General features: G+C 40.0%; 1 protein-coding gene across 2 annotated transcripts; it reads right to left on the minus strand.

Moving 5' to 3' along the window:
- Positions 1 to 209: 209 nt before the first annotated feature.
- On the minus strand, positions 210 to 13,299 carry terfa (telomeric repeat binding factor a). Of its 2 annotated transcripts, XM_071900029.2 has the most exons (13): positions 13,136 to 13,299; positions 11,390 to 11,485; positions 10,654 to 10,784; positions 9,738 to 9,821; positions 8,428 to 8,568; positions 7,807 to 7,937; positions 4,824 to 5,381; positions 4,486 to 4,593; positions 3,347 to 3,469; positions 2,053 to 2,199; positions 1,397 to 1,479; positions 1,236 to 1,294; positions 210 to 655 (listed from the first exon to the last, which is right to left on the minus strand). In XM_071900029.2, exons 1-13 carry the CDS (start codon positions 13,296 to 13,298, stop codon positions 497 to 499), a joined length of 1,983 nt encoding a protein of 660 aa, XP_071756130.1. In that variant the 5' UTR covers position 13,299; the 3' UTR covers positions 210 to 496. The 2 variants fall into 2 exon arrangements, with proteins under 2 accessions (XP_071756130.1, XP_071756131.1); XM_071900030.2 differs by lacking the exon at positions 9,738 to 9,821.
- Positions 13,300 to 13,884: the final 585 nt, after the last annotated feature.

Raw genomic sequence — 13,884 nt, forward strand, 5'->3', positions numbered from 1 at the left:
CCCCTTTCTAAATGCAAAGACAATGTAATATCAATAGAAGAAAACTAATAACCAAAACAGTTATGTCACGAAATAGTACATAAACTGAAAATGGAACATTAACACCCTAGGCATGTATATGCAAATTTTCAATAACTCATCCAAACTGGATTTTCATTCATATTCTTGCAGCAGAAAAACCGGTGAGAAATATCTGTAGCATGAGCTCCATATGACAAGACAAACAAAACAAATGATGTAATGTTTAATGGCAATACCACATAATTTTAGAAGAAATATTATACTTAATGTCCTGGACATCCCTAACAGTATATGTATATGAAAAAAAATTAAATAAAACAAACAAAGCATGATTCCTCCATGCCAAAAAAAACCCTCCTCAACTCTTCAGTTGAGTGGTATTCCCCTTGAAGAACCAAGAAACCAATGTGGAGGGGAAAAAATGTCCATTGTGTCGTAATGTTACCAATTTTCACTCTTGACAGTCACTCTCCTTTCAGACCATATTTAGTTTCTTCATGGTCCTCCATCTGTCCTTGAGGTTGACATTTGTTCGATCATTGAAGTGGTAGTATGCATGGATTTTAGACCAGTTTCCCTCACCAAACTTGGCAACTGCATTTTTCAACATCTGGGTCTCTTCGTCACTCCACGCCTGCAACATAATGGGTACAAGAGAGGTTATTCAGCTTTTCCAATACAATGACTAATGGAAATGCCACATAAGGCATAATGATCGCAGGGGTTGCACATACAAATTCAATATAAAAAGGTGCAACATTTATAAACTCGGTGATCGGATACTTTTATTTGAGTTTCAAATGAAATGTGCCATTTCCATTCAACCATTTTCAATAAATATGAGTGACATCTCAGGGTACACCAGAGCACAACCGAAGGCACTCCTGCACGGCTCAAAGCAAGGCTAATATAAAGGGTACCGTAACATTTTTCATTTCAAAATCCAGTTTTTCCAGGCTGCAACTTCTTAACTACTTGAAGATTTTGACCAGTTTTCAACATGATGTATGCTAGTAGTGACTACTTAATGTTTATTCATATCCAGGACTAAACTTTATCTTCCAAACTTTGTGCAGTTCCAAAAATTTAAGACCTGTAAATTGTAAAAGACATTTTCTACACTAAGATTTTACACACTCATGTAGGAACTGTCTGTAGAAGGTTCCAGGAAAAAAATGCAGACATATTGTCTAAGAAAAACATTTTTTTCTTACCCTCTTCTTGCGGCCTGAATTTGAAATGCTGCTGTTGTTGCTGTTCCTTCTACATGCCCCTATGCATTGATTAGGAAAAACAAACAAAAATGATATATTAGTGTACCAACAGGATTTAGACAACTAGAATTTACATATTTACATAACCGATAGAATATTACCATTTTTCTTATTAGAGTCGAATAGCGACTCTTCATCACTCCACGTATCCCTAGTTTCCTTCGCATCATTGTAAAGCTGTTTCCTGTGAACAAGAACAGGCAGGTTTTCAAGTGAGTTGCTTTTTATGTTTTGTGAACCGATCCATAACAGGTAGTTGATAAAGCTGCACAAATGAATATAAATAAAAAATTTAAAAAAAATCACACACACACTTTAATCACCACTAAGTACCTACATTTTTATGGCTAATAGCCATTAAAATGTGGTACTTTCACCCACTCCCAGAGGAAGAAGTGGAAGCAAAAACAAGCACAGCTCCTGTGCAGACCCACAGTGTGTAGACGCCCTCTAGAGGCCATCTGACGAAGTGCGTGAGCGAGCGAGAGAGCGAGTGACCTGAATGTACCACTTTCTGCCTCCGGCCGCATGGCGCACCGTGGGAAAAAAGGACCAGCATGTGAACCTTCAGTCCATGAGAACATGCACTAATCAAAATGAAAAAATACAGAGAATTGTCTTCTAGACCCAAGTTTGGGGCATCATTTCTTCAGTCTTTTTTTTAACATTATTGTTGATTGTTATAGAGGATTAATTCACTACAGCCAAGATAAGTTGATCCATTCTTAGCTAAAGCTGCTGGTATGATCTTACTAACCATTTGGTGTGGGAGGCACCTTTGCCTGGAGCCGAGTCCTTCTGAGGAGTGGAGCTCTTATGAGGGGCGGGGTGAACAGGGAGTGGACTGGGAGAGCTGTCCAACATAGAGTCTTGGATACAGATCTCATTGCTATTCCCTGGACTCCTGCATAAAGAAATGCATGTTAATCACGTCTTCGGTAGGACTTGATCTTAAGTTGAATTCAACCAATCCCAATTTTTGGTACATTCGCTTGTTTCTGAAGAGTTGTCCATAAAAACATTTTAACCCATTACAGCTCAAAATGCTGTTTTAGGTCTGTTTTAGTCCCGTGTGTAATGTAATGATTACAAACCTTACAAATGTGAGCAAACCTTTTTAAAACGCTCTATGTTGTGCTGTTTCTATCACTTTCTCTATCATATGTACTGTATACACTCACTGGGCAAAATAATTGGAACACCAGTTTTCCATAAAACAAGAAAGAGCTGCCTGTCAGCAAAACTTTTAGATTATGGCTCGGTTTTTTCATGAGCATAAAAGTTAATCATAATTGACTGGTGATCATATTATCAAATAATAATAATTTATGAATCAAATGCTGATATTTTTCCAACAAGTGAGTATAGTCTCCAGCTAATCTGGACAAAACTAGCAAACACTTTGGTCTCCAGTGACTGGAGTTGTGCAGCGGACCTCTGCTCCATGTGGAGTCCGGTTAGTGAGCAGTGAAAAACTGAACTAAAAAAAAAGTAATTGAAATTGAGCATGAAATGTTTGTGACTCATGTCATGTGCAAGTGTTGGATTATGGCCCAAACTATTACCCCCTTTTTTTTTTTTTGTTGTGGTTTAGTTTCTCACTCCACGTACCCACTCAAATTAGTATTATTTGATAATAATATGATTAACAGTTAATTACTGAGCCATAATATAAAAGTTGCACATGAATTGAAAGTCACAAAACAGCATAGACAATCAGATTAAAAACAAGGGATGCAGGTTTTGCTTAACAAATGTGACAGCTGTTTTATGGAAAACTGGTGTACCAATTATTTTGGCCAGTGAGTGCATGTATGTATTTTGTCAGTCCTTGTATCAGAAGCTTATACAATACATTTCAGAATGGAAAAATTAATTCAATCCAATAAATGACAATAAAGGTAAAAGGCAGTTGGGCAGTAGCGTTTTAAAAAGGGACACCATACTGCTATTGTGGACTGGGCCTTTAAAACATTTCTTAAAGAGTTTTTCTACAAGTGGTGATGAAAAACACCTACATCAAACGATGCTGCTACTGCATTTGGACTTACTTGCTGAGCGGACTGCTGGCCTGTTGTTTACAGGGTTTCCGAACGGGGGTTTTGCGGGTGGCCACAGAGCCCAGTGGGTCCTCCTCACTGTCTTCTGACAACCGTGTCGACTTAGTTGAGTTACTGCATGACAAGAATCCATGCTCAGTCAAACATCTTACATATAAATGAGGGATCCGACTAGAATCATGCTCTGCTCTTTTCAGAAGTTTGTGGCTGCAACCAGCAGCTAGTATAAGTCAGCTCGGTCGGTAAAGCATACGCTAGGTTTGCCACTCCAGAGACCCCGAGTTCAGATCCTGGGTGAGTCAATTTAGCAAGCTCCAAACTGGTTCACAGCTCATCACGGATAATGTGCTTGTTTTTTGTTTCAGTCAAAATCAGTAGCTATGTTTCCATCGAACTGTCAAGCGAATTTTACACAAAGTGAAATGTCACAAAAAAAAGAACTTAGGTACATTTCCATCAGCTGGGCTAAAGCAAATAAATAGGCTTCCTGAATATATAAAAAAAACATTAAACTTACAAAACCAGCTGTTGTTTGGATTAGCTGTGAAACATTTAACCAATGTTTAAAAAATTACCAGAGTTGTCCTTCAAAAGTTGGCTGTCTTGAATTTGCAACTCAATGTAGTCACTGGCCCAACATTATAAAGACACTCAATGTGGACTGCAGCTAGTAGAACAATGGCAAAATCTACCAGTCCAAAAGAAAAACAGATGCATCTGCATCACTCAGTCATTCCTTCTCATGCCGTTCACTCTAGTTTTGGTTTTCTTTTTTAGTATGCTTGCCTTCCTCTGAGTAATTAACCTGTTTCTTTTTCCTTGGATTCCTTGGATAACCCAAGTGAGTACAGGGAGTGAATACTTTTCCAAACTAGACACATCATTCCTGTTACTGCCATACATCACTGTCGCAGCATTACTTCTATAAATGTCAAAGCGAAAAGTATCTTCAATCCAATAAATTGCTATGAACACAAGGACAACCTTTCAATAGCTGGCACCATGTTGCAATGACAGGTTGGGCCTTTTCAACATTTAATGCGAAGAGCTTTTCCACAAGTGGGTGATGAAAAAAGTCATTAACATTGAGCCTACAACAAATGAATATAGGATAATGCATTTGGACTTACCTGCTGGCCCGTTTACGGAGTTTCCGTACAGGGATTTCTCTGGGGGCCACAGAGCCGAGTGGGTCCTCCTCACTGTCTGCTGACAACTGTGTCAACGCAGCTGAGTCTCTGCATGACAGACCCAGCAGTGTTAGTGCCATGCACACACTGAGCTATGCAGGACCACAAGCTGCTAACTAATATTACAAAGTTCTAAATACAATAAGGCAGTGCTAGGACAAAGGGCAGGGATAAAAATAGTTTTTTCTTGATGTACTAAGTGAAGTGTTCTCAAAGTCTGTCTCTTGAAGAAATTACTTCTTAAAAAAGCCCAAAAACTAGAGGCCATTTGAACTTACTTGCTGAGTGTTTTGCAGGCCCGTCTGTGGCGCTTCTGTGTGGATTTGGTGCCTTCCTTCTCCGTTACTGGGCTCCGTACGTCCCCTTCATTGGATGTTGCCAAGGGCTGCGCTGGCTCCTCTGTTCTGACTTCAGCTTCCAGCTCCTGAGAGGCTGCTGAGCACTGCGAGCTCCCCTGGCTGTCTGGCTCCATCACCAGCAGAGCTACAGTATACAGCTGCTTGTTCCTCTGCAGCGACGTTGCCTTTGAGAGAGGACCTGTCTCTGTTTGGGGAACAGCATCTGTCGCTGGTACCTGGTCTGCTACGGAGGCCTCCAGGGGGCTGCCCAAGTCTCTCTGAGAGGAACCGTCCTGCTCTGGCTCCACGTCAGCGCCCTGCAAGGGGTTGGCTGAGAGGCGCAGGGAAAGATCATCTTTTCTTGTCACGTTCTGCTCCTCGTGCTCCACTTGCTCCTCCAGCTGGGCAAGTGTTCTCTCACCTGAATCTGTAGCTAAAGCCTTGTAGGCCGCCTCCAGTCTTGTCCTCTGGATAACTGTCTGATTACTGGTGGATGAGCTATAGACAGGGAAAGAAGATTTTTTATGTTGTACCTTTGTTAACAAACAGGGTAGATTACATTTACTCCCATCAGCTGAAATTATATTTTTTAAATGCTTTTAATGGAGTTTGTTTTAATAAAAAAGTAAATGGTGGGGAGAGAGGGTTAGGGTTTAGGGCAAGTCAGCACCAATGATCAGCCAATAGCAGATGGCAATTTCAGTAGCATGCTTTTTACCATTAGATGTAAAATAGTCAAGATGTTGATATCAGATGTCAGCAGAGCTGTAAAAAATGTGTTCCTGAAGTCCAGGGTTCCCACACATTTTTACCAATGAATTTTCAAAACTTTTCCATAACACCACCTATCCTAGGGCATAGCGCACTGGAGTAAGAGCCTCATTATGGCACCCATATTCTTTTATTTTCACTAATCTTGCATTGGCTTAAGTGAATGTAAGCATTTGCCGCATTTATCAATTTAAAAGTAATGATGCATAGAAGTTTTAAATTACAGTTTTTTTTGTTGGTTTGCCTATCTAAAAGTTAATTTCAACAAGAGGATACTGTGAGACACGAGGAGGGAAGAACATATGAAAAACATACCAAGAGTAGTAAACATAAGTGTCATTTATTGTATGAACAGTCCTTTGAGGGCGGACAGTTGTTAGACTTTTTAAAAAAATACAGGCTAGTATTTTCAATATGTTCCAAATAGCCACTGCTCCTTTGAGAGCATACAGATCTTTCAAACAAATAACCACAATATTTGAATGCTCAAGAAAGCAAAAACATTGAAGAGGTAACGGATAACATTTAATTATTTTGAGACAAACATAACCGGATACTCAATTACTGCATTTCCAATTTAAAGTATTAATCAGAATGGCTTCCCCTGCTTAAATAAGGAATCAATAAAATAAATAAATTATAAATAAATAAATAAAAAATGTTGTAATCAAAAATGTAAATTAAAAAAATAAAATAAATAAATAAACGTGTGTGTTTAATCCTGGTAAGCACAGTGATAATCAAACTTCCTAACAGGTAAAACAATACACCAAATGATTGAAATTGCCCCATTTGTGTGGTACAGGAGCACCACAAGATAAACAGCAGTCAATGCTTCAGGTCATTCCCATGGCGAATCTGTTCAAGTAATGCCTGGAGAGATGGGCTGTGTTCCTGTTTATTTACAGCAATTAACTATGGTAATTAAAAGTACTAAACTGTGCCTAGTAAGTGGGCATTCTCATTCTTTCATTTCTCTTAGTTTCTCATCAGTTTGCTTTTCACTGTCCAGCAGACTTGTTTTCTTTTCTCTGGCTGAATGGCGGAGGCTGTTGGACTTTGCGATGAAGGTAAGTTTGCTAGTGGTCTCCGCCTTGTCCGCTTTCTCCAGGGCTTTGGCATCAGCCTCAACTCTAGCTCTCTTTTTTTTCAATTCACCAAGTTGATAGCTGCACAAGGTTCTTTCCTTTCATTCCGGCCGCTATTCCGCTGTCGGGAAACATAGCTCTGAAAAGCTCACCTGTGTTAGCACACGAGCTGTACGAATAATGTGAGTCCATCGTCTTCAGTACCCACATCACTTCAGCCGATAGCAGATCATTGGATGCGGCAATGGATTGGTTGAGCGTCGGTTGAAGTTGTCTCGCAGCTATACCGATGCTTGCCGTGCTGGTAGAAGCGGTAACGTTATCTGGCCTGGCTATGGCAGGCGTGAAATATGTGCCGACGCTGGCAGTCTGTTGAGCCACCTTTTGGTTGTCTTCATGCTTTTTCCCCTTTAGCATGGCTGACCAGAGCCGCTTCCCCCATGTTGCCAATGTCAAACGTTTTGGTGCAGAGCCTACATCCAGCGCGGCTAGGGTCTGCCTCTCTCTTGAGCCATGTATTACATTTGGCGTTCGAAAGTCATACATTATTGAACACGCACTTCCCAGGCATTTTTGCGGATAAGCAAACTGCTAGCACTTGCTAACTTTACTCGCTCGTTTCCCGCCGCCAACTAGATGCATGTGCCAATGTGTATCACGTGATACTAGTGAAGTTTCAACGGTCACGCAGCCTGTGCAGCGCAGCACTAGATTTTAAATTAGTAATACAAGGAATGTATTTCGCGTGACGTTAGACATGTTTTGGGATTTTTATGAACATATTTTAAACAATAGCCAAAAACAGTGTATATTCAAAACTTTTCCAAAACATTCTGTTAATTCCAAACCATTTCCAGTTTTTCTAATTTCATAACTTTTCCAGGAATTTCATGACCGTGGGAACCCTGGAAGTCATATAAAACTTATAATTGCGATTATCATAACCACAACATCCAGCAATATTATCAGAATTATAATTTTGGCCATAATTCTGCAGACCCAGTACAACCTGACTAAAGCAATGCTGCCTCTGATGCATCTCAATGACAAGACAGAGAGCCTACCATGGCACAGGCTGGATGGTGTTGTCTTGCAGACCGAGGGACAGGTCAGGCTCGTCTTGCTCATCAGATGTAGACCCTTCTGCGTCGTCTTCTTGCTGCATACGTCTTTTCTTGATAAGCTGTTTTGCAGCCTGGTGTACATACCATAATGCAACATGAGTACAAGGACATGCACTTCTGCAACAACATTGCCACTCTACAGTGTTGTAACTGCTTGCACTGATGGGCTGAACTAGGGTTGAGGCCCTGAAACAGGCAAATGTCCCATTGTTTCCAGTGTTATTTTAAGTAGCACTGATGCTTGGGGATCAAATTTTGGTTTCTGTTCCACATCCCTTCTAATTTTGTTTCTGGTGCAGTTTGCAGTGTTGAAAACATTTTTGTTTGGATATTTAGTTGTAATTAATAGAGTTGCTTGAAAGGACTTGCAATGCAATTTTGAAAGGTGTACAGGTTTCATACCTCATTGACTTCCACTAGCATTGCAAAGAAATGCAAACAAGAGGCTGGTGCAAGTTTCTCAGTAACTAAAACTCATCTGAAAACTTTTTGAATGTCCTACGAGCATTCTTGAAAATCTTGAACCATTCCTATAACTTGTGCTTGATACATAGCATTTACCTTGTGGAGAAAGGGAACAGTGGGCGGACAGAGGCTTTCACAAAACTGCGCCATCTCTTCCTTGAACTTGCGGAAGGTGATTTGCTCCAGGACTTCATGCGTATTACTCTTCTGATTGATCAGACCCATGAATATAGCTTTCTGCAGAGAACACACATCTCATGTCATCTCAGTGACTTGCACTGTTCCTTGTGAGGTTCAACACATGATAGGGTTCACAATACAACATATCAGAAATTAAGTTAAAACTGGTTAAATGCATTTATTAAATGCACAAGAACACTGTCTTATTAGCCTGCAAGGACATTAAGATTTATTTGTAACTGTTGAGGCTCAATTTTTGCTCTACACTGCCATGTTCCACTTGCTGCGTGCTCACACCAAAAGCGGCATGAACAGTGCCGGGTGCTCTGGTCGCTGGCTGTTGCCAGGGGGTGGGTTGTTCAAGCAGCGCTGCAGACATCAAGTTCGGTTTGTAGTAGAGCTATTCGGCAGGCCGCTCATGAACTGTGACATGCATTATCAAATTAACAATTTCCCCTGTTTAGCAAGCAAAATGTACCTCGTCTATATTTCCAGACAACACTCCTTTTTTTTTTAAATGCTGTTTTACTTTCCACTATAGTGCGCATTGTAACTGAATTAGAATCACTTCGTTGGTTCTTTGCACTCAGTTCACAGTACAACAAACAAACAAAGACGGATCATAACTGGGAAACCGGAGACAGCAACAATCAGTTTCTCCTCCTTGTCAGAATGGGACAAATATCTGATATGAACTTACATTGCGAGATGTTACAGCGAGGAGAAAATAAAGTCCCCCTCTGCAATTGGTAGCTGCTTCAGCGCATCGTTGCTAATTGGCATAAACGTAACCTCAGCTCAACTTTAACTCATCGCTGTAATCACTGGCATCGCGGCGGTCACCGCTGCGTCGGCTGCCTCTCGTCGTCAGTTCTCATTGAAAATGAATGACTGCCGGCCGCTTTTGTAGCTCATGATGCTTTTGGTGTGAGCACATGGTTAGTGGTTCCACTTTGTGAATTTTAGTTACAGATGCCAAGTTGTAGTGTCATATCACATTATGAATACTTAAATGTATTACAGTTTTCTGCTACATACTTTGCATTTTTTCTATATCACAATGCATTGTGTGGCTATACTGTATTATACATAATCTCAATCCAGTTAGAAATTATCAAGGTTCAATGTGAATTCAGTAACCACGAGAGAACTAGTTCATATCTGATTGAAATAATGGAAACTATGCAATTATGTAGTGTGCATGCTTTCCCACTCAGTGGCCTCACCTTGCCAACCATTCCTTTGGGAATTTTGAGGAGGACTTCTTTTGCCTTTTCAAATTCTTTATTTTTTAGGCAAATCACCACCAGCTAAGGAGCAAAACACAAACAACTTGTCAAGAAACTTTGTGAATGCAAATATTTTTAAACAAGTGAGCTAGCATCTTCTAGGTGCTCAGGTGGAGGGGTTAGGTGGGGAAACTATGTTGTCTTTAAAAACTTATTAACAGCAAAGTGCTGTGGTAGCACATTGCTGTTGTAACTAAGAATCGCTGACCAAACTATTTAATTAATGTGCTGACTTAGCCACTAAGGGCAGAAAATCACTGAGCTACTTCTTGGGATGTGGATGTACAGCACACAAATGTGAAGCTGGCTCATACTTGTATGACTTCTACCGTACTGTCTGGTGTACGAGTGCACACTGCATGTCCCTTATGTAGGTCTCTTAGGGATCAGGGAAACGGTGCATACTTTAATATGCATACCAACGAACACACAGAGCCCGAACTCTTACTTCTGAGCACCAAATAAAAAATCACAACAGCCCACAGCAAGTCATTAGTTGTAGGGTACTGTGCCGATTCTCTGGACCTGAGGAGCCCTGGCACCAAAACTGCCAGGATTAGGATTTCCATTTCATTCTGGGTCCATCCATACTAAAACTGTATACAGTTGTTAAAGCACGTGTAAAGCACCTTGGATAAAAGTGTCACCAGATATTATTATTAGTGGTGGTAGTAGTAACAGTAATAATCATAGTAGCAGCAGTTAAAGATTACTCCTGGAACAACTATATAATCATCCAAGTTTCTTCTACACCATGTAAAAGTTCAGCTAGGGCTATTAGAGTTGTTTATGAATGAATGAATGGTATTAGTATCCCTACAGGACATGAATGTGAGGTAAACACCAAACTCACCATTTCTTTAATTGAAGTGAATACTTGCTCCAAATCCTGCTGAGGAATACTGCATTCCTGGCACATGTTCTCCAGCACCTGCATGGCCGATTCCAATGGAGTGACCGAATCATCGGACTCAAATGACAAATCTGTAGACAGAAAGACCAACAATATTGATTGTAGTGTCTCGCCCTGATATATACGGGGCTAGACACTGGATGTATGCTTAAATTATGACTTAAGGAAAAGCCTTAAAACAGATTTTACAAGGTATTATTGTTTCCTGGTGGGCAAGGAACATTAAAGTCCCCATGAAATGAACTCCCATTACCTTTACTTCATGGAAAACAGAGTATCTTTAATGGTGACCGCATGGTGCACCAGTTGGCGTAAATAAAAATCCAACCAATATAATATCACTGATTTTGAACCTCACTGCGTTATGCCCCGCCCCAACAGGAAATACACCAAATCAAGGAAATAATGATGCGGTTTCATGGGGTCATTAAAATTCAAAATTTTGGCATGGAGTTTGACATAACATTCTCTCCCATATAAAGACAGAAAATTGCATATATTGAGGTTCAATAAACTCAGGACATGTAAAGAAATTCCTTACAGTTCTTCATGTTGACTAAATTAGAGTGTCCGTCATTAATGTCTTCATGTTTGTGACTTTATGTGGGGGCAACTATCACACCTTTAGTGGCTAGGTCAGGGAGTGAGGTGACTGTGGGATGAAAGCAAATCTCACCTAGTTTGTCACCATCGTTTATCCGGGAGAGAAACTGCATTATTCGAATCTTTGTCGGCATGACTTCTGTGGATTCCATAGGTCGAGGTAAGACAGCTGTAACAGGAGGATTCATTAGCTTGTCATTTTCCCAACAAATTATGAGTTCAGGAAGATTATAAGTAATTTCAACATTCATAGCTGGCCCTCCAGTTATCCTGTTGTCTACTGTCTCCAAAATACACCGTGGAGCAGTCACAAGCACCCTCAGCACTTCGGTCCATATATATATATATATAAAAATTATCCAGGGAATGTGAACTGAGTGTGGATGCTCTTTTCCAGCAACCACAGTCTTGTATCGTTGGCCTCTAAGCAGATTAAGTGCCTCACTCAAGGGGACCTCAACAGTGCTCTGGAGCAGGTTATGTTCCAGGGCAGGAAGGAATCCCAAAATTTCAATTATTTGCATTTCATTGCATCTTGAGTCCAAATGGAGTAAAGTACAGGAGTAAATTCTTGACAAAATACTGTGCATCAAGCAGCAGCTGGTCAAAAGCGGGTTCTGATACAATGTCTTCATCCTTGAGTATTTACAAAACACATTTTGCACTGCCACTCTGTCCAAAATCTAATATTTTATTAGTCAAATTCCTCATATAAACAAGCCATGACAATAAAGGCTTTTTAAATTTTGCGCTTTTAGTCTCTTCCCTCCTTACTGGATTTAGACTTTAGACATGCATACAGATCAGGAGTTTACTTTTTTCTCACTGGAGGTTTCTATGCTTTTGTTTCTTTGCTAGCATCTCAGTTTTCTACAGCCCTTTCTTCTATATTTGCTATTGACTTTGAACTGCATACTCACTCCCTACTGCACTGTAAACACAATTTAGGTGTTAAATGTCTAAAATTTCCTAAATTAGGTTCTTGATGTAAGCCTACCTTTACGTTGTCGATACTGCAAATTCTTATTTCAGTAATAAATATTTTTTGTTTTACCCCAGGCTTATAAAATGATGGGATACAGCATAATTCATCAAATGTAAAAAAAAAAAATATAATCTCGTGTGTAAAATGCCAAATTCATTTTTAGAAATTATTTTTTTTAAAAACAGGCTACACCTCATCTAATACTTTGTTCGCCCCTAGTTACAACCAATGTGCTATCACACCTCTGAAATTTGCTTACATTTGTAACACGTGTGTGTACACGTGTTACAAAAAAATAAATCAATAACTAATAATAAAAACAATAACTATGTAACATTTGATTGGATGGAGTGGTCAGTTTGTGAGACATACTAAGTTTTTACATAAGTTAGATAAGATAAGAGTTAGTTAAGATAAACATACTCAAAGGAGGAAGGCATCGTGTCAAAATCAGTTTTTACAGCCGCGTCTTGCGAACTTTTACCCTCCGTGTTTTTACACTGGATACTCTCGGACTCTTGTTGAGATTCAGACATTCAGCCTGTCAGACAATGAGCCTCTTCTACAGACTTCTCCCTGTGTTTTGGTTCATTGAGACATGCTAAGTTAGCTGTTGGGTACTTAGCCAATGTTTAGCTGCCTACAAGAATCATACCGTCGCTAACAAACACGAAACAGTGAATTAAAATGGGGCTCTTATTTCCTAACAGTTAGCTAACGTCAAGCAGGTAGTTAGCTAAAGTTGCTTGCTTGGCTGAGCAGAGGAGTGACTAACGTTACAGCTTGGCGAGGGAGCAAGCTAGCAACTTGGATAGGAAGCAGTTTGCTACTCACTCTCAAGTACATCTCTGATTCCACAGAAATCTGAGTATTGCTCATTTTTGAATAACTTTATCGCCAGAAACACATAATAATCCACGAGCCAGCGGTTGACGATAGATTGGACACTTGGCTGCTGGTTGTTTGTTTTCTTCGCGACGATTTCGTTTGCCGCCATAGTCACACAACGGGGTCAAAGACCTTAGTTTTGTCTGCGAATGCCTGAGATGAGCCAATGCCTTCAAAGCCACCAGCCGCGGCCCCGCCCAATTTAGCCCTCAGCCAATCACAAGCAAGAGCTGTGGAACTATTTCTTCTTCTCTATATTCATCGGCGGCTCGCAAATCAGCCTCAAGATACATACCGCCACCAATGTACTGAAGAGTGTAGTGTCACCAGTTCTGGCAATACACATGAGACACATCTTGTGACAGTCTGGTGAAGAAAAATCACCTGTGAATATTCAAAATGTCAAAGTATCCTTTTAAACTTTACTCTCCACTCCTGTATCTGTGTCACGTCTCCATGCCCAGACACTTTCTGTACAAATGCATGGATCTCTGTAGATCCATTTATATGAATACAAACACATTTTTGCACATATATCCATACAGGAGTTTTCTTATATTGTTTTCCTTCACATTCTCACACTCCTCTCATTTATTATATATTGCTCAAATTTAGATGTTTTTATAACTTTTCATATTACTTACTACACATTATTTCACAGGGTTTTCGTGTCAGTAAGTTGTACTTGTAGGCTA

This window comes from Centroberyx gerrardi, chromosome 1 (genome assembly GCF_048128805.1).
Source record: "Centroberyx gerrardi isolate f3 chromosome 1, fCenGer3.hap1.cur.20231027, whole genome shotgun sequence".
Taxonomy (NCBI): Eukaryota; Metazoa; Chordata; class Actinopteri; order Beryciformes; family Berycidae; genus Centroberyx; species Centroberyx gerrardi.

What these genes read in the sequence shown, in the direction of transcription:
- terfa (XM_071900029.2), bottom strand. Translation starts at nt 13,298, where the DNA reads ATGGCGGCAAACGAAATCGTCGCGAAGAAAACAAACAACCAGCAGCCA. An exon ending in ACCATCCAGCCTGTGCCATG is followed by an intron (nt 5,382 to 7,806) that starts GTAGGCTCTCTG and finishes CCCTGTCTATAG; the next exon opens with CTCATCCACCAGTAATCAGA. An exon ending in ATTCAGGCCGCAAGAAGAGG is followed by an intron (nt 656 to 1,235) that starts GTAAGAAAAAAA and finishes ATTATGTTGCAG; the next exon opens with GCGTGGAGTGACGAAGAGAC.